The following is a 19697-nucleotide window of genomic DNA, read 5'->3' on the forward strand; positions in this document are numbered from 1 at the left end:
TTTCATTCATTTTGACGCCTTCTATGCATTCGCTTTCTTTTAATAAGTTCGGTCCTGCTCCTGAGTCTAATATTAACACGATCTCTCTGCCGTTTAGTGGATTTATTAATTTGATTGAAGGTGATTTCGCGCACAAGCTGAGTTTTACTTCGCTGATACTTATTGTTGCTCGCGGCGGTTGAATCCCTGCGTCGGGCGCGGCCTGCTTTCGGTCGTTCGTCCCGCACCCTGATACGATTGACAAGCTTCGTTTCCCTGCGTTTCGCGCATCTTGTTGTTGTATTCTCTTTTTCTACATTCTGCTATGAAGTGGCCTTCTTTCTTGCAGTAATTGCATGTGGGTTTGTTCTCGGTGCGCGCATTTTCGTTCGGGAAAGTTACTCTTTGTCTGTGAACGTATTGCTCCCCTTGGTTTTGGGGCGTAGTTCGCGGCGGGGGTTGGCTTCGCCATGGCGTCTGTCTCGCATCCTGCATCGCGCTATTGTTAGGCCCCTCCCCCGGGTTCGTTTGCGGTCGGACTGGTGATCTTACGGTTTCGTTATTCGGAATCTGATTTCTGTACCAACATTTTTGTGCTGTATGGCCTTTATTACTACATATTTGACATTTTTCTATAACTTGAGGTTTTACTACGCAAATTTGAGCCGTATTATTTTTTTGATCCTGATTTTCTTGATAGCATGCGAAATCACGCTCTATCTCTATTGCATGGATAATTGCTTCGTTTACGTCATTAAATTCGCCAAGCCGCGTGCTTATTGGCCAATCTAGTCCTTTCTTGAAATAATATATTAATTTTCGACTAAGTTCCGCGTTAAAACATGAAAACTGAAATTTTTTGACTTCAACTGCGTCCGGATTTATTTGTTTATTCGATGAATGTCCCGTTTTGTTTCAATTTTCGTAGAAGGACATAGTATTGCTTGGAAGGCCTAATGTTTGATAATCCTCCGTAATTTCTGCTCTGAGAATTAATTCCGGTATATACGTTAAGTCTTTTTCGTCGTCGCCCACCAGGAATTTAATTAGCGACGTCGGATTTACTGCTATCAAATCCCCTACGACGTTAACTAAGGTGTTGCAATTGACTGTTTTTTCGATTTCCTCCCTGCCGAGTTCTGCTTCTAAAGTGTCGCATATCGCGGCGCGCGTTTGTATCATCGTTGACTGCAGTTTTTGGGTTGAACACTTTACTTTTAGTTGGCGAAAGTATGTTGCGTATTTCTTGATGTCCCAATCGTCCCTCTGTACGTCAGGTTTTAGCGCCTTCGCGTTTACTTCTAAAATTCGTAATGCTTCGTCTACTTTATTCGGCCCGCCTAACGACATGATTCCGTTGATCTAATCGCGCTTGCTTCTAATAGTAATAACCAAGACCTGAAGGGGCCCCCAATTTCTGTTACGTCCGGGTGGCCGCACAGAGCGAATACTCGCACGATAGAAATAATTACAGATTCCGAGTCGATGAGACCTTTTATTTAGCGCAGTCCACTCACGCGATACCGCTCGGCTGACTGTGCGATAGTGATAGCTTACGGAGTTACGCAACTCAGAGTGACTTCTAAATGTATTGGACTAGCTAGGTTTAAACACTATGTACTGACACAATAACGTTGCATGCGACACTGACGTGAATTTGAGAAGATTGATAGGAGAAACGACTTACCTTGACGAAGCTGACTTGTAGTTACCGATAGGATGGCTCGCTCTCGTTCTGGTGCTGTAGCTCGTCTCAAAGGGCGCGGAGTTTGAAATGTAATAATTCGTACGCAAGGATTAAGTAATTGAGAGAAATGGTTTATTCAACTCGTCAGATTATAAATGGTACAAGATACAAGTCCACGACTGAGTACAACTCGTGTCTGAGGTAGAAATATGACTATGTCCAAAAACTTGGCGAACGCTCTGTCAGAAATCACAGGGGCTCAGAAAAATTCTACGCAACAACTATTTTCATGTATTTTGAGCTGCTGAACAAGAATCAATGATGCCTCAAGCGTTCGTCTCTAACCTCAAAAAACACCCCCCAAAATTACTTTTTCACGCAGTTAAGAGGTTTATCCTGTGATCGACGAGAGGAAAATTATTGACAGAGAGTAGTTTTATGTATTTTGTGCTGCTGAACACGAAACCGACCGTCTTTTTTACCGATACCTCAAGCGCTCGTCCCTAACCTCAAAAAACACCCCCCAAAATTGCCTTTTCACGTCGTTGAGAGGTTTATCCTGTGATCGACGGGAGGAAAATTATTGGAAGAGAGTATTTTTATGTATTTTGAGCCACTGAATTTGAACACGAAGCTTATTTATTTTGGTTTCTATTAGTTAAGTACATTCGATTAAAACCAAATGCCTTTAAAACCTAAATAATTAGATGGACGTACCTTTACTTTATACCTGTTAAAAACATTTTTGGTCGTGTATACTGATTCATGGATTCAAAGAAATAAATAGATGAAATGGACTGATTCCTTTTAGAAAATGATTGAAATGCCTGTTATTTTAGAAAATTTATTGATTTAATTAACTCGATTACGTCAATTCCATATGGCGTTCATCATGACCATGTCTATCGAATAGATCAAGATTTAATGAAGTGCAATAGCAAGAAGAATATGCTTTGTAAAAGATGGGAAATCTCTCAAAAAAAAACTTTTTTCAAAAGTGTTGAAAAAAGTTTTTTTTTTGATTAATAAAATCCAAAAAGTGTGGACATTCGATCATTTATTTATCGTTTTTTCCAATATTTCTTAAACTTTCATTCATATGAAAGGGTAGAAATCTGTAAAATCTTGTAAAGGATGCTTCTTTACGGTTCGCTACTATTTTTAGTATAATTTTATAGCTAAACAGCTAAATTTATTTTTTATTTTGGTAATTTTTAGAATATACCAACTAAGGCTTTTCAGAATAAATTCAATTACAACGCGGGCTTTGTTCTGATTGCTTATGAAGTTTAGTAATATTTGGTCATGATGAACGCCATATGGAATTGACGTAATCGAGTTAATTAAATCAATAAATTTTCTAAAATGACAGGCATTTCAATCATTTTCCAAAAGGAATCAGTCCATTTCATCTATTTATTTCTTTGAATCCATGAATCAGTATACACGACCAAAAATGTTTTTAACAGGTATAAAGTAAAGGTACGTCCATCTAATTATTTAGGTTTTAATGGAATGTACTTAACTAATAGAAAGAAATAAGTTTCGTGTTCAAATTCAGTGGCTCAAAATTCATAAAAATAGCCGTCGTCAATAATTTTCCTCTAGACGTAAATTTCTTAACAGCGTAAAACATTTTTGGTGGTTTTTTGAGGTTAGGGACGAGCGCTTGAGGTATCGGTAAAAAAGACGGCCGGTTTCGTGTTCAGCAGCACAAAATACATAAAAATACTCTCTGTCAATAATTTTCCTCCCGTCGATCACAGGATAAACCTCTCTACTGCGTGAAAAAGCAATTTTGGGGGGTGTTTTTTGAGGTTAGGGACGAACGCTTGAGGTATCGGTAAAAAATACCGTCGGATTCTTGTTCAGCAACTCAAAATACATAATAATAGTCGTTGCTTAGAATTTTTCTGAGCCCCTGTGATTTCTGACAGCTTGATCATTTATAATTTCGTAAAGTAGTAATTTTTTAAGGTTAGGGAACGCGTCTGGGAAAAAATTTAAAAATACGCCCCTCACTAATTGATAGTACATAAAAATGCTAAATTTTCCATATTTTAACAATTTTTTAGATCAAAAGGAATTTTGGGCAGAGCTTTGTTACGTTTGACATGGAACGTCCCACATAAATATATATATATATATATATATATATATATATATATATATATATATATATATATATATCAGCGCGATTCCTTCACTTGGCTTCGAGTTATAGTTAGTCAAAGTTGGGATTTCAAGCAATTTTTGCCTTTTTTCAATGATTTGTAGCTCATAAAGGATGCATTCATAACTAAAACTACCCAAATACGTTTTTTTACAAAATTTTCTGAATTTTTTATTGAAACTATTTTTAGTCTTATACAGGGTGACCCAATTTAAACGGGCACCGCTCATAACTCGTCAGGGACAGCCACAATCGAAAAAATGGTAGAGACCAAAGTTGTAGGATATCGAAGGGGCAACCCGATGGTGACCTTGGATTTGACCTTGAACGCGTTTTTCAAGGTCATTTGAAGGTCAACTTTGGATTTTTAAATAGGAACCCCATTCTTTTATTGCGGGAATGGAAAGAGCGGTAAATTTTACGTTCAGAATGGTATGTTCGGTTGCGGCACTGAAGGTCATCTCAATGTCCTGCAGTCAGAATGAAACCACGCCTACGTAATTCCTCTAGCAACACCAAATTAAAAAAAAGTGGTAGAGACCAAAGTTGTTGTATAGGGGGGGGGGGGGAATTGTGACCTCGAATTTGAGCCAGTCCTACAAGGTCATTTCAAGGTCAAATTATTTTTTTTCAAACAGCACCCACTTTTTCAACTCCGGATCCTGAAAGCGTGTAAAATGTTGCACTTTAAACGAAGTAGTAAATTTAAAATAGAAGAAAAGATTTTAATCATTTAGCGTACCATGATCTTTGAGGTCCTCGCCTCTCTCGCTGTTCAATTCTCTGGATCGTACTTCGAGATGGATGATGATTTCTGTTTGGGAAACGCCTCCGATATAATTGTGCTGCTGCATTATAATTTCTTCGACACTCTCCCAAAATCAATAAAATATCAAGAATTTCGCTTCGACTATAGTCCGGCATATTTACTTAGATTATAAATATTACAAAAATAAAAAAAATGACTCAAATCACATATTTTCAATTATTAAATTAGTATTTGAAGTCGATAAATATCTAAATAAATTTAAAAATTCTACTGCATTACTAGAACTTAGACTGTTTTCTGCAAAAAATAATAAATAAAAAACTACTTAAACAATTATTTAATTGCAAATAGTAATTATTAATTTTTTATTATAAAATAATTTATTGATTAGGAAGCTTTTATGAAATAGATAATAAATAAATATTTTGTAATTCCAAAAGTGTTAAAAGTAAATTTTAATAGATAACTTATAAAATAGTTAAAATTGTATTTTAGTAAAAGATTTATTTTAACTTATTAAATTTTATGAAGTGAAATCAAACTTATACATACATTTAAAATATGGGTAATTAATCGGAATATTTAGCTCTTAAACAATATTTTCTAGAATAATCGCTATGACTTGAAATTATATCAAACATTTTTTAATTTTAAGTAAATTGATTCTTCAAGAAATACCTTCATTACGTATTGCAGAACTTTTTTTATACAAGACATTAATACAAAAATTTTAATAGAAAATGTATATTCGTATTATTTTTAATATTAAATGAAATGATGTAAAAAGTACAATCTTCATTTGTTAACAATAATAAATATTCTGTTACGTTAGATAACAATTTTTTTACATTAACATAACTTTAGATGCAATATTTTATATTAATATGTATGTTATTAATTAATTATTATCGTGTTAAATACAATATTTTACAGATTACATATTGTACAAGTTTAAATAATGAACATACATTTTTTAGTGTTGTTGGTTGTTTATTATTACTTATCTAATAGAAAAGTGCAAAAAATTTAAGTACCTACCAATTTCTGCTGCAAAAATATATCTAATAGAATTAAAATATTTATACAGTGGAATTATCACTAAATAATTATATTAACTGTTGCCAGTAATTGTATGTATAATCTGTGTGACGACATGGTATGTATTACAAACTTTATAATTCTGCTTATACATATGTATTTTCAACATGCGTGTTTACATGTATGTGTGTATAGCATATGTATACAAACATACGTATGTATGTATATCTATGTATACTTAAAACAATAATAATTTATGAATAAATTAAATGGAAAAACAACAACGTTATTTAAAAAAACATAATGCAATTTATTTCTGATTCAAATAATAAATGTGTGTAAAATAAATATAAAAACTTTTTTACTTTATACTTCGATGTTTTACTTTTTCTTTTTCTGTATCGATGGCTTTTTATTGTAAAATTCTATTCATATTTTGGCATTACGGTTTATCAATTTATGATTTTTTAAAAATAAAACATTTAATATTTTTTTTACGTTTTTATCAAACTTTGACGTTTTTCTACAATACTTCGATGTTTTACTTAATCTTTTTCTGCATCGATGATTGGCTTTTTAATAAAAATTTTCGTTAATATTTTTGGCGGAAGGCCGAGTGTGAGACTCTTTCGACAATTTTCGGAGGCTATTTTTATTTTTGCAAATCGAAAGTTCGGGCGGCAGGTACGGCGCGGGGCCGGGGCGCCTGCTTGAAAATCATTCGTGAGTTAAGCGTCGTAGGGGAAGGTGGCAAGACTGAGCGCGGGACTTATTTTAAAAGGCTTATTTCGGGAGCCATTTTTATTTTTCGCACATCAGGAGTTCAGGTAGGTAGGTGGCGACCACCTAGAGGAGTCATGCGCAAGTTAACCGTCGGAAGGGATCATTCGGGGAATAGCGAGACTTATGTTTGGACGCTAGCGAGGGCTCATTTGCGTCTTGGCCGCTGGACAGAGAACATCTAAGAAGGGATTTCATCTCGGATACAAAGTAAAAGTAAAGTTTGAAAAAAAATAATTTGACCTTGAAATGACCTTGTAGGACTGGCTCAAATTCGAGGTCACAATTCTCCCCCCCCCCCCCCCCCCCCCCCCTATACAACAACTTTGGTCTCTACCACTTTTTTTTAATTTGGCGTTGCTAGAGGAATTACGTAGGCGGGGTTTCATTCTGGCTGCAGGACATTGAGATGACCTTCAGTGCCGCAACCGAACATACCATTCTGAACGTAAAATTTACCGCTCTTTCCATTCCCGCAATAAAAGAATGGGATTCTTATTTAAAAATCCAAAGTTGACCTTCAAATGACCTTGAAAAACGCGTTCAAGGTCAAATCCAAGGTCACCATCGGGTTGTCCCCTCGATATCCTACAACTTTAATCTCTACCAATTTTTTTAATTTGGCGTTGCTAGAGGAGTTACGTAGGCGGGGTTTCATTCTGGCTGCATGACCTTGCGATGACCTTCAGTGCCGCAACCGAACATACCATTCTGAACGTAAAATTTATCGCCCTTTCCATTCCCGCAATAAAAGAATGGGGTTCCTATTTAAAAATCCAAAGTTGACCTTCAAATGACCTTGAAAAACGCGTTCAAGGTCAAATCCAAGGTCACCATCGGGTTGCTCCTTCGATATCCTACAACTTTGGTCTCTACCATTTTTTCGATTGTGGCTGTCCCTGACGAGTTATGAGCGGTGCCCGTTTAAATTGGGTCACCCTGTATATATACAAAATTTTCTGAATTTTTTATTGAAAGTATATATATATATATATTTATATATATATATATATAAGACTATAAATAGTTTCAATAAAAAATTCAGAAAATTTTGTAAAAAAACGTATTTGGGTAGTTTTAGTTATGAATGCATCCTTTATGAGCTACAAATCATTGAAAAAAGGCAAAAATTGCTTGAAATCCCAACTTTGACTAACTATAACTCGAAGCCAAGTGAAGGAATCGCGCTGAAATTTTTTTTGGGAATAAGGTACAACATACACAGACATTCATACGTATGCATACACAAACATGAGAATCGCGATGTATACAATCCCAAAACCCTGCCGATAAAGACTTGTTTCTTTTTTAGCGCTAAAACATGCGCGTTTGTGTATGTCATCTGATGCATTTACTATATAGTTTATATAATCAAACAAGTATTTTTATAGTTTTATAGCTGTATAATATGAGACTAAATCCTACTGAGTCATAAAAGACCAAATGTTGTCGATTTTACAGGTTTTTTTTCCCATTTTCTAAATAAAAAAAATCCTACAAAATTTTAAGGAACAGATTTCAATTCAGCGTGAAAAAATACATAAAAATAGTGTTTACAGGCATTGAATAAAAAAAATTTATTGTTTTACAGTGACTTCTGTAAGTTTTTTGCGAAAACCGCCAACTTCAACGAATTTTCCTGGACTATACAGTCAACATCAACGTTTCTGCTTATTTTTTTGCGATTTTTGATAGTTTAGACATCATCCTCTAAAATTTCAGATTGATCGACCGACTAGATACGGAGCTATTTGATTTTGAAACACGAAAAGTCGAAATACCCCATAGTGGGCTATTAGTAAAATCTCGCAAGACTGCTCAGCCATAGCTAGTTTGGCTGCTGCCAATGGTCTAACCCTTAATCTCAAAAAGACTTAGGCTATGCTCCTGGGCAGCTCCCTCAATCTTTTTCTCATCAACCTTCCAGATCTCCCGACCGTAACAGTTAATCACACCTCCATCACTTACGTGTCAGAAGTAAAGAACCTCGGTGTCTGGATAGCCTCAGACCTCAGCTGGGGGATTTACGTGTCTCACATCTGTCGGCAAGTTTTTCGCACACTGCGCCAGCTTCGACCTCATCAACGAACTCTCTCATTAGGTCTCCGGAAATCATTGGTATAGTCTCTCATACTACCTTTCTTTGAATACGTCTGCCTGGTGTACCACGACCAATCGGGGGAGCTGAACTTAAAGCTACAACGCGCACAAAATGCCTGTTTTCGTTTTGTGTATGGCAACATTCCATGGATGGCTCACGTGACTCCGTATCGCCAAAAGCTCGGTTGGCTTCCGGTCAAGGCTAGGCATGAGTACTTTCTCAGAGCGCTTACTTTTTCGCTACTGCAGATGAACCGACCAGAATATCTTGCAAACAACCTAATTCTAACAACCGATCGGGGGTGCGCAGATCCACTCGACATGGCATCCCTACTTTTTATTTTTTTTCACTCTTTCCAAATTAGTGCATCTTATTTCTGGAACAATTCACTTAACAGCATCACGTCCTAACCCCATGCTATTTCCCTGAAAACAGTCAAATCACCCCTTCTTAATCATTTATCTTACTGCGATAATCTCTCGTCACTTGCGCACATCCCGACCGGTACGTAGTTGCTACCTGTCATCTCGCTATCAATGTACTGCGACAAATACCTTGACCTTGAAATTAATACGCCACTATATAGCTGATGCACTAACTTATATTATAAACTTATGCATTGAGACAGGTATTTGGCCTAATGCACTCAAGAAGGCTGAAATTGTGCCAGTTTACAAAGCAGGTGAAAAAAATAAAATCACAAACTATAGGCCTATATCATTGATATCAAACGTAGCAAAAATTTTTGAGAAAATAATAATAGACTTTATGATTTTGTAACCAAAACAAATATAATCTCCGAACACCAATTTGGTTTTGTAAAAAAATAGGTACAAAAATGCACTACATTACCTAACGAACTTATTGTACAATAATATTGATAAGAGTATACCGACTTAAGTAACATTTCTCGACCTGGCGAAGGCTTTCGACACAGTAGATCATAGTATCCTACTAGATAAATTATACTGTGTAGGAATTAGGGAAAAAGCTCTGATCCTGCTTTCTTGTTACCTTAGTAATAGGTATCAAAGTGTAAAAATAGATGGTTGTGTAAGTGATGACCTACTGATAAATACTGGTGTACCACAAGGTACGATACTTGGTCCACTGTTGTTTATATTGTACATAAATGATATACTTCAAGAGATACCTTAGGAAGCTATTCTATCATCCGCGGACGATACTGCTATAATCGCAACAGGGGATAGCTGGGTGGAAGCCCAAGATAACACGAATTATTATTTGTTGAAAATACAGAAATGTCTTGCGGAAAATAAGCTATCATTAAATGTTGATAAGTCTGTATGACTTTCGGTAGCTATGTTGACAGCGTTCCTAACCAAATAGATGTTAAGATACAGGATAAAAAACAAGCTAGGATTAAGAACTACAAATATCTTGGGATAGTCTTCGACTATAATTTAAAATGGAATATGTATATTTTATATAATATTAAGAAAACTAAATATCTTGTTAATATCTTTTATAAAATTGCGAAAACAATGCCAACTGAGACTGAGGATTATATACTATGCCTTTTTCCATAGCATAATAAGCTATGGATTCATAGCCTTGGGTAGAGTATATAAGAATAATAGAGATTTAATACAGAAAATACAAAAAAAGACTAAAAATAATAAATAAAAACAATTTTGTCATGCAAAATAATCATCTCAATCACGAACAATTGTTTACGCTGGAGGCTTTGAAATTGTATTACAATGATCTCAAAACGCAATATCTCAACTCATCTAGTATTACTAGAAATAAAAGCATTATCGTACCTATAAGCCAAAAGAGAATTAGTGATAAGAACTGTTATATTAAAGCGATCTCAGTGTTTAATACACTACCAAACAATTTAAAAGTTTTAGTAATAGGAAAATCACGTCAGCTAAAAATAATTGAGGAATGGATGAAATCCAATTGTTGATATCTAAAAATATGTATATAATATTCTTTTTTCTGCTCTCTAGATAAACTGTTACAAATGAAATGTATTTATATGCATATAATGTTAAAACTAAAGCAAGAAAGTAGGAGTGCATAGGCTACTTTTAATGTTAATGGAGGATAATTTTTAGTTTTTAAGCAGTTTTTGAGTATTTTTGTTATTTTTTTTTATATCTTGTAATAATTTATGCCAGCCCTGCGGTCAGATAACCTCGTTTACCTTAGCAGAAATGCTGAGTTTGTATATATCTCTGTATATTCGTTTGTGGTTTAATAAATAAATAAATAAATAAATGAATAAATAAATACACCTATACTCACCTGCGATACGTGCGTTGCCTTACGATATGTATTTATCTACATATCTCATAATGTATTTATGTATTTATTATTGTGACGAGACACGAGTCTCGCACATGTAAATACGTGTGAAGGCGGCCGCAATAGACGCCAGCGCGAGCGGCGCGCCGTGAACACACCTATATACATCCGCGCCGCGCGCCTTTATAAGGCGGACCGCGCGGCGCAACGGGCAGTTCTACTCGAGCTCCACTCCAGGTAGTATTGTGCGCACACGTTACTACAAGGAAAAGCGAGAGATAGACCACGTGATGAGCCCACGTGACGATCTAGTAGACGAACCGAAACCCAAAACTTCAAATTGCCATCGTGAGCACACGAGGCAACCCGGATCATCGATCGTTAGGCAATTCTCCAGGTCGTGCGCTCACCTCCTAGTGAATCTAGGGTTAACTCCTAACCTCCAAAACCAGCCTCACGCCGAGGAAGTGAATCCGACGAGTTTAATGACGCTCCTAAGCCAATAACGGCAACAACAAATTTGCCTTGGTAAGGGCACACTAGCGCCAAATCGCCATGCTAAATCAAATGAGGTTTGCGAAAATTGCAATTAATATAATTAGGTTGAACTACACTGCTCTTCTTATGGTAGATTTTACGAAAAAGAATAAGTATATTGTGCATACATACAATATTACATCGACCAAAAGCTCACTTTTCGTAGAAAACTTGTCGACAAGAATATAAGGAAATGTATCATAAATGTATGTGTATAGTGATGTATACTCGTTTTTATAAAATCTCCCATAAGACTATAAGAGCAGTGTAGTTCACCTTAATTATTTATATTCCAATTTACGCCACCAGGCGAATCCTTATTTGATTTAGCACGGTGATTTGGCGCTAGTCTGACCCTTACCAATTATTTTGAGAATAATTAATAAGGTATTTATTAAAATTATTTTTTATATCGATATTATTTATATGCAAATATCGATGTTTTATGAAATATCGCCATCCATAACGCCGACATCTCATGAATCGCTGTATCACAGTGTGCACACATGATAAAGAGAAGAACGAGACGAGCGACGAAGATTTGTAGAGCCGTGCGCTCACGACTCCACAAGTCCGAGGGATAACCTCAAAACACAGTGACACTATCCAGATCGTTCCTGTGCGTACACAGAGCGATCGGAATCGTTGTTACGCGACACATTCGGATCGGCGTAGCCATGCGCACACGACTCCACCGTCCCGAATAAATTCCTCACCTCACAATACGCCACCGTCCCGTAACACCGCAACCGAACCTATACACCGATGCCGCAACCGCCGAAACATTATTGGTTCAAGGGCATATTAATTTTTTTTTTGCTTTTAGAAGAGATTTATTATCACTTTTGAATCATTAAAATAAACTTTGTTAAATTCCGCCCGAGATGGACGCATTTGATTTTTTTTTTAAATTTAGCTAATTTTTCGAAATTTCATGTTTTGAGCAAATTGGTATTAACTTGAATGTTTTATTGTATGCACAATGTACTAGGAGGTCTAGTATATGCACAATGTACTAGTGACTACAATACTGACTACATACTTTTCATTTTTACTTAGATTACCAAAAGTTAGATTCGCTTAAATATTGCAAACAATTTGGGTAGTAAATTTATGGCGTCACTAAACACACGTAAGAAAGGGATATGATATCTTTTTCGATATTGGTGAACATGATAAAAATAATATGAATAAAAAAAATCGGTTTACTAATAATAACTTTACAAAATCTTATTTACTAATTTTATAATATTTATACAACGTAGTTAATGACTAAATTTTTTTTTGTAACGGTTGATTTTTTCGAGTCTGAATATTGTTTTCGGTATTCAGAAACAACTTAAATTATGTAATTTTTCTGTTCTTCATCTCTAGTCAGTATATTGATGTATTGCTTAGTTAAATGAACTGATCTTTCTGTAGCATCGTTTACTACTCGCAAGCCTTTAAAAATTTTGAGTCCTTTTAGGTGTTACGAGTGAAGAGTGCAACGAAAAGTGACGGACCCTGGGCTTGAACCAAGATCCTCTGGCTTGCAAGGCAGACGTTCCGTCGTCGCGCCACGGCCGCCACCACATTGCACTCTTCTACTCGCTCTCTTATAGTAATTAAACACCCGTGACGTGTATTCACACGTGACATAGGTAATGTTCATTTCTCGACTATTCTTCAATATATAATTCCATAAATTGTTTATTACTTTTAAACCTGTCGAATAGGCGTAAAGAAGTGCTATTCATAGAATAATCCACATATTTGTCTTTTAGAATATTTAAATCTGTAACATTATTCACAAATATTTTCTTAGGAATATATTTATCTGTTTCTACAGTGACCTTAATTGTGTTTAATATTTTCTGTTTAGTATTTGTTGAAATTTCATCGTCGAAAAATGAAATCGCACAAATTTCAGGATTCAAATACCATAAATGATTTTTGAATTTATATAAAGCATTTTGAGAGGTTATTTTGAGAGTAAATTTTTTCATATTTAAATAGATCTTTTATAAACTGTAAACCTTTATTTGGAGCTTTTATAGCAATAGGAGCAGAAAACCAGTGCTTGATATTAACAAAGACAATGAATAGACAAATAGCATAAAGACTATTTTGTTCTTTAACTGTTAATTTAAAAGTCTCTCTAAAAAGATAAATTTTCAATGTCCTTTGCCATCCATCGGGCATGATGATATGCTCCTGGCTTATAAAATTGAAAATCAGCACATGGAATCCCGATAAAAATTTTACTTAAGATTAGCAGTTCTTTGTAATCGTCACGTGGTAATTGATTTTTCAAATATTCTCCAATAAATTTGTTGACCTCTTTATTCTCATTAGACAGACTTGGAATAATGACGTTTCCTTCTAATCCACTTTTGTATTTACTTTTATTAATATCATTCCAAGCAGTTTGAAAGCGTTTGAACAGGGGAACATTTGGACCACTCATTCTCTCAGCTAATACAATTTCGAAGATATGATGACGACAAGGTAAATACAACAAGTCTGTTTGTAGTAACTGTTCCAATATGACTGCAGCTCCATTTGTAGAACCCAAGTTCGAAGCTGTTGTATCGCAGCATAATGCCTTAATCGAAGTTGTAAGACCCCAATCAAATAACGCTTTATAAATAGCATCCGCTTGCGCTTTACCTGTTCCACATTTTAAGGCACAATTTATAGAGTCTTGTATCATTTTTCCATCCCAGTGCACAATTCCAGCATTTAGTTCATTTTTCACAAATAGTTTAATTTTTTTTGCACACTTTTCGCAAATTATCTTTCGCGATTTATGATATGAGCTTTTGTTCAATATTAAGGCACTTGTGTCATAATCTAAAGCTTCAGCTACAGCTAAAATTATGTGCACTGCTTTTCTGTAAGAAATCTTACAACTGTCTAGAGCAGCTACTACTTTATCTGTAGTAACATTGACCGTACCTCGAAAATATTTTTTTTTTTTTCATATCTTTGAGTCTCTTCGAAAACAGAACCGCTGAAACCTGATGCACAATAAGTTTGTTCCTCGCTACACTGTAAATCACTAGGGCTCTTTTGCCTTGAAGTTTTTGTTTCGCCTGAAAAGTAAAACATTTTAATATTGATACATAATAATAAAATGTATAGAGAAAGCTTTAGAAATCATTATAGATAAACCTAGCAACCTTATATTTTGGATTGCCTTTGCTTAAATATTTTATTGTAAATTAAGGGAATGAAGCACTTTTCAATGTGGAAATAACCAATATTTTATATTGCCTATTTTCTCAGTAAATTTTCCATTAAACATGCTCCTAGAAACCGATATAAAAAATATTGCAGAATTATAAGCCCAATACCGAACCCACCCTTATAATTTTTTTTAATTGTGTCTTTCATCTTTTATCTAATACAAATAATAATATAATTTTTAATATGGGACAGTTGGAGGTCCGCTCTCCACCTTTTGCATTTTGTATTTACAGTATTAAAAAAAACTAAAAGTCCGATTAAAATTTCCTTAGGTAGAATGATCCATTAGACTTATCACTAGGGCGGTCAAGAGCCCGCTTTTCATTAAAAGGTTTTTTTAAAAAGAAAACAATCATTGAGAAACAGTGTTTTTACCTCCAACCGCCCTTATTTTTGAAGCAAATTTTCTGAAGAATACCATCCCGAAAACAATTTTACCGAAAAGTTTTTCTTTGTTAAGTTATTAGTAAAATGGCAATACAACATTTTCAATTATTTTTCGTAAAATATCAATTTTACTCTTTTTTGGTTTAAATGCATTTTAATTATTTTATAATGCACTAATAAATAGTTGAATAAATTACCAGATGAATGGGCGAGATCATAGTTTTTATGGTTGGCAGATATTTCTCCAGATTGTAACTCGATTCCGGTTCCATGACTTAAATAGCCTGAAAAATAAAAATTAACTAAAATAAATACAAAATCGATAATTTAAATAATAAAATTTCTTGTGTAAAATTTTATTTTATAGATTAATAGTTTAAAGGCTGTTAAAAAAATACAAGATATATATTTTTCAGTTTTATAGGAAACGAAATTATTTAATAACTCCTCTAATATTTATAAAGAATTAATAATTGATATAACATATACCTGGAAATGCTAAGTTGATAAGTTAAAATAAGATTCATCCTCCCTGGTAAAAACGTTCAGCATTTGCTAAGCAGTGCAGATATATATATATATATATATATATATATATATATATATATATATATAAATTTCTATTATGAATACATATTTTTTCATTATATAAATTGTTATTCAAGAGTATTTAAGCATTACAAGAATATCAAAACTATATACAAAATATAACAAAACTTGACAAAAGTAAATAAAGTAAAGAAATTTTATCAATAGAAATAATGCATACATATTTTAATTCTGCTGCAGTCCTGTTTTATATGATATTTGTTACAATATAATTGCATAATTTTAGCATGCATTTTTATTATGTATTACTATTATTTATTTTTATTACATACTTGACAGACAAATTACAGTCTAAATTAGTACATATTTGTATATAAAATAATAAAATTACATAGAAAATTTACATAAAAATACGTATTTTCTTGACAGGGATATACTATGCGTACATTTTTAACACAAGCGAGGCAATTTTATTTTTAATATTAAAAACAGATATTACAAATGTTACCTGATGTTGTACGATTCTTCTGTGGTTCTAAAAGTTCTACAAAACCAAACTTGTGAACTGATCGCTGACTTAACAAAAAAGTTTTCCTTTCATCAGTGAGTGTGTCCATAACATTTTTATGAGCAACATCGAAAAGATTTTTTAATTTGTTTTTAAAATCATCTTCAAGTTCGTTTGATGTGTTTCGGCTTTTGTTTTTTTGCAAATTTTGGTAATCATTGAATAAACTATCTAATTTTTTAAGCATAATAGAATAACACTGGACTGGAATCTGTGCTTTGTCCCAAACATACTGTACTTCTTTCAAAACGTCATTCATACTATTTTTCGAAGGCATATTTAATTGACGAGTTTTATAAAAAAGTATTTATCTAAGGTGTTAGATTACCAATCAAATATAATTTCTGATCCTGATTTGATGACATTTTGATAATAAAAATTTTAAGAAAATATTCTATAAAAAACTTATATTAACTTTTAAAACTACAAAAAAAGAAAATTTATAGATATAATAAAAACATTTTAAACCAAAATGTAAATACTCACACATACACACAAACGATACTCACACATACACACATAGAGACGCCTACGCACATAGTTCCGGACCCCCCACTAGCCCCGGAAAACTGACCTGGGTTTTATGGCCCGGACCCAAAGGGACAGCCGAGTCCGGAAGAAGGAAAAAGCGGTCAGTCTGACGACAGACACCCAGCGCACCACATCAATCATCAAGAATACTACCGCGTTATTATTTTGCAACTGATATATATTATTTAAACTTGTATCTTTTATTATTTCTACTAGTGTACTACATTAAAATTATTGTGACTGTTTCTTATAAATAAAGTTCTCTTATAATAAATAAAACCGCTGCCAATTCTTCGGCACGTAGCTTCCTTCAACATTATGTATTGCTTTAATATCAAAATTATTTTACTTATATATATTTCTATAAAGTTTTTGTACTTTTTCGTTTGATAGATAAAATTATTTCTAATTAATTGCATAAACATAATCAATTATAATTCTCTGTCTTTCTTTTGCATAGCTATAATTGTTAAACTGATCTCCAAGAGTCATCACCCTCTCTTTTTTACCTGACACTCTATTTACTATCTTATATATTTGTAAACAGGGTGTTAGTTTTATTAGTTGATATATTATCTCTGCCATTATGTTTCATTTTCTCACACACTTTAATAAAATATATTTTACGTTATAAAATGTCGTAACACTGTGGAAAGAGCAGTAAACAATATAAAACAAAATTTGTACAACATAGGACTTGAACTAGCTCCGGAAAAATCGTACTCATCCAATTTAATAACAAGCGCATCGATCCAGGTCAAACTTCCATCACTATAAATAACGTCGAAATCAAATGAAGCGAACCAGTCCGCTTCCTTGACCTCATACGTGATCATAAGTTCACTGTTATCCCGCATGTAAACTATGTTTATAAAAAATGCCTTAGAGCAATAAATATTATCAAATTCTTATGTGGAACATGGTGGGGATCCGACCCTCAAACTCTAATTACGCTCTATAAGAGTTTTGTTCGCTCTGTCCTAGACTACGACAGTTTCATATATTTTCCAACACAGAAAGTACATCAACAAAAAATCGAAAAAATACAATATGCAGTTCTAAGATCTGCGATGGGATATAGAATCTCTACACCAACGAATATTATAATCGCTGAATCCAAGCTGCCACTAATCATCCATCGAGCAGAACTCTTAGGCAAATGTTTTCTCTCGAAAGTAGCTTCATATAAAAAGTCTCGGACACATACAACCGCCATGCGTTATAATACACTAATGAAGCAAAAAAAGCTGCAAAAAAGTTGTAAAATCCCGTGTAAATCTAAGATCATAAATACATGCATAGAGAAAACTCTTAAAAGTGCCGAGGAACGATGCCAAACCTATAACATCTACTCATATGATTATAAATCGATTTCTTCGCCCCTGCCTGTAAACACAGTTCTAGGAAAAACATTAAAAAATGCTAATAAGCCAAATTGCGTAATAAATAATTATTTGAAATCTAAAAAAGCACTTGCTATATACACTGACGGCAGTAAATCAGATAGTACAAAATATACAGGAGTTGCTTGTCGATACCCTGATTTGAATATAAACATATCAATTGCTATTGACAAAACAGCTTCAGTGTATACTGCAGAATGTGTAGCCATTTTCAAAGCTTTGGACATAGCATTGGAAAACTTTTCCTATAACTATGTAATCTTCTCAGACTCGCTAAGTGCCCTTCAAAGTCTCCAAGCGATTAATCTTAAAACTACCGTAAATCCTCACATCTTACAAAATTAAAAGAAAATACAATGCTTATACTTCACACAATCCGGACGTTTCATTCAATTTATATGGGTTCCGTCTCACATGGACATAATTGGTAACGAGAAAGCGGACGAGCTTGCAAAATTAGCTACTACTCAAGATCAAGCAGAAAAAATTACACTCCCATTTACTGATTATTATGAAGAATATAAAAAATGTTCAAAAAAACAAACAATAGAAGTAATAACAGAAAAAAGCTTGCAAACTGGAACAAAATATTTCCAAAAGTGTTACAAAAACAATAATAAACCTTGCTTTCATAATATCTTGCTTAATCGTTACCAAATTGTCACAATTAATAGATACAGGGCAAACCATTACAGTCTCTCAGCATCACTAGCCAGAGTAGGTATAATTGACAACGATCAATGCCAATGCGGTGACGAAAATCAAGATCTTAACCATATTCTCTGGCAGTGCAAATTGTATGATACTGAAAGGCTCGAACTGGTAAAAAAACTACGCAATCTTAAACTGTACCTACCTCTTAATATTGATAATATATTCACCGAACTCAATATTGAAGTATGCGAATGTATCTGTAAATATTCTCGAAAAATGCAATCTATTTATTTAAAGCGACGCACAAGCAAAACACTCTATATTTTGTACTCATGTATAACAATACTGTAAACAATTTTTGACAGCTGTATAAGCCCAAGTGGGACTTAAAAGCTTAAGTAAAAAAAAAAATATGAAGCTTAATATCTTTGAAACTAACTGGTTTCATAAACAACCCAAACATAGGGATCGAAGTGTTATACAGTGCTAACTAAATCCAAAATTTGAACTTGATTATTGCCTTTTTACTCCAGTTATCGCGTCCCATAGAAAAAAGACTTTTTTCAGTTTTTGATGTTTTTCTCCGGATCCGCTCCATAAAATAACTTAAAATTAAAGTGATATATATAGTTATAATTACCTTCAATAATCATGTAATTTTTTAGAAAGATTCGACATTTACTTTTCGAGTTATAACGGTTTCAAAAAATTGCACTTTATGGTGTATAATAAATGAACGACGAACGATAATATGAATTCTCCGCGGTAAAAAGATAGGTAATTTTATTCTCTTTCATGTGCATATTAAGCAATTTACTTTTATAAACTTTTTCAATAACTTTATTGGAAAAAACTGGATTCTCAATATAATAAAAAATCGCTATAAAAAAAAGCGCCTACAAAATGTAAAACGGACTGTTTTCCCATCATGTTATAGTAAAAACGAAGAAAATGAGCGTTGGTTGTGTTCGGGTTATGTAAGAGCGGGAGGGGGAATTTTGAATTTTGCGCCATAGCGCGGCGAGCAATGCAG

At 33.8% G+C, this 19697-nt stretch overlaps 1 protein-coding gene across 50 annotated transcripts in view; it reads right to left on the reverse strand.

Moving 5' to 3' along the window:
- The window catches only part of LOC103317042 (BRISC and BRCA1-A complex member 2), a 226437-nt gene that overhangs the window by 85555 nt on the left and 121185 nt on the right, over window positions 1–19697 (reverse strand). For 31 of the 50 annotated variants that reach the window (XM_031930151.2, XM_032602064.1, XM_032602061.1 and 28 more), the window contains one exon: window positions 15157–15243. The exons of the other annotated variants lie outside the window; for them this stretch is intronic. In XM_031930151.2, the coding sequence (XP_031786011.1) occupies window positions 15157–15243 (87 nt within the window). The remainder of the gene's footprint in view (window positions 1–15156; window positions 15244–19697) is intronic. 50 annotated transcript variants of the gene reach the window in all.

This window comes from Nasonia vitripennis, assembly GCF_009193385.2.
Source record: "Nasonia vitripennis strain AsymCx chromosome 4 unlocalized genomic scaffold, Nvit_psr_1.1 chr4_random0009, whole genome shotgun sequence".
NCBI lineage: Eukaryota > Metazoa > Arthropoda > Insecta > Hymenoptera > Pteromalidae > Nasonia > Nasonia vitripennis.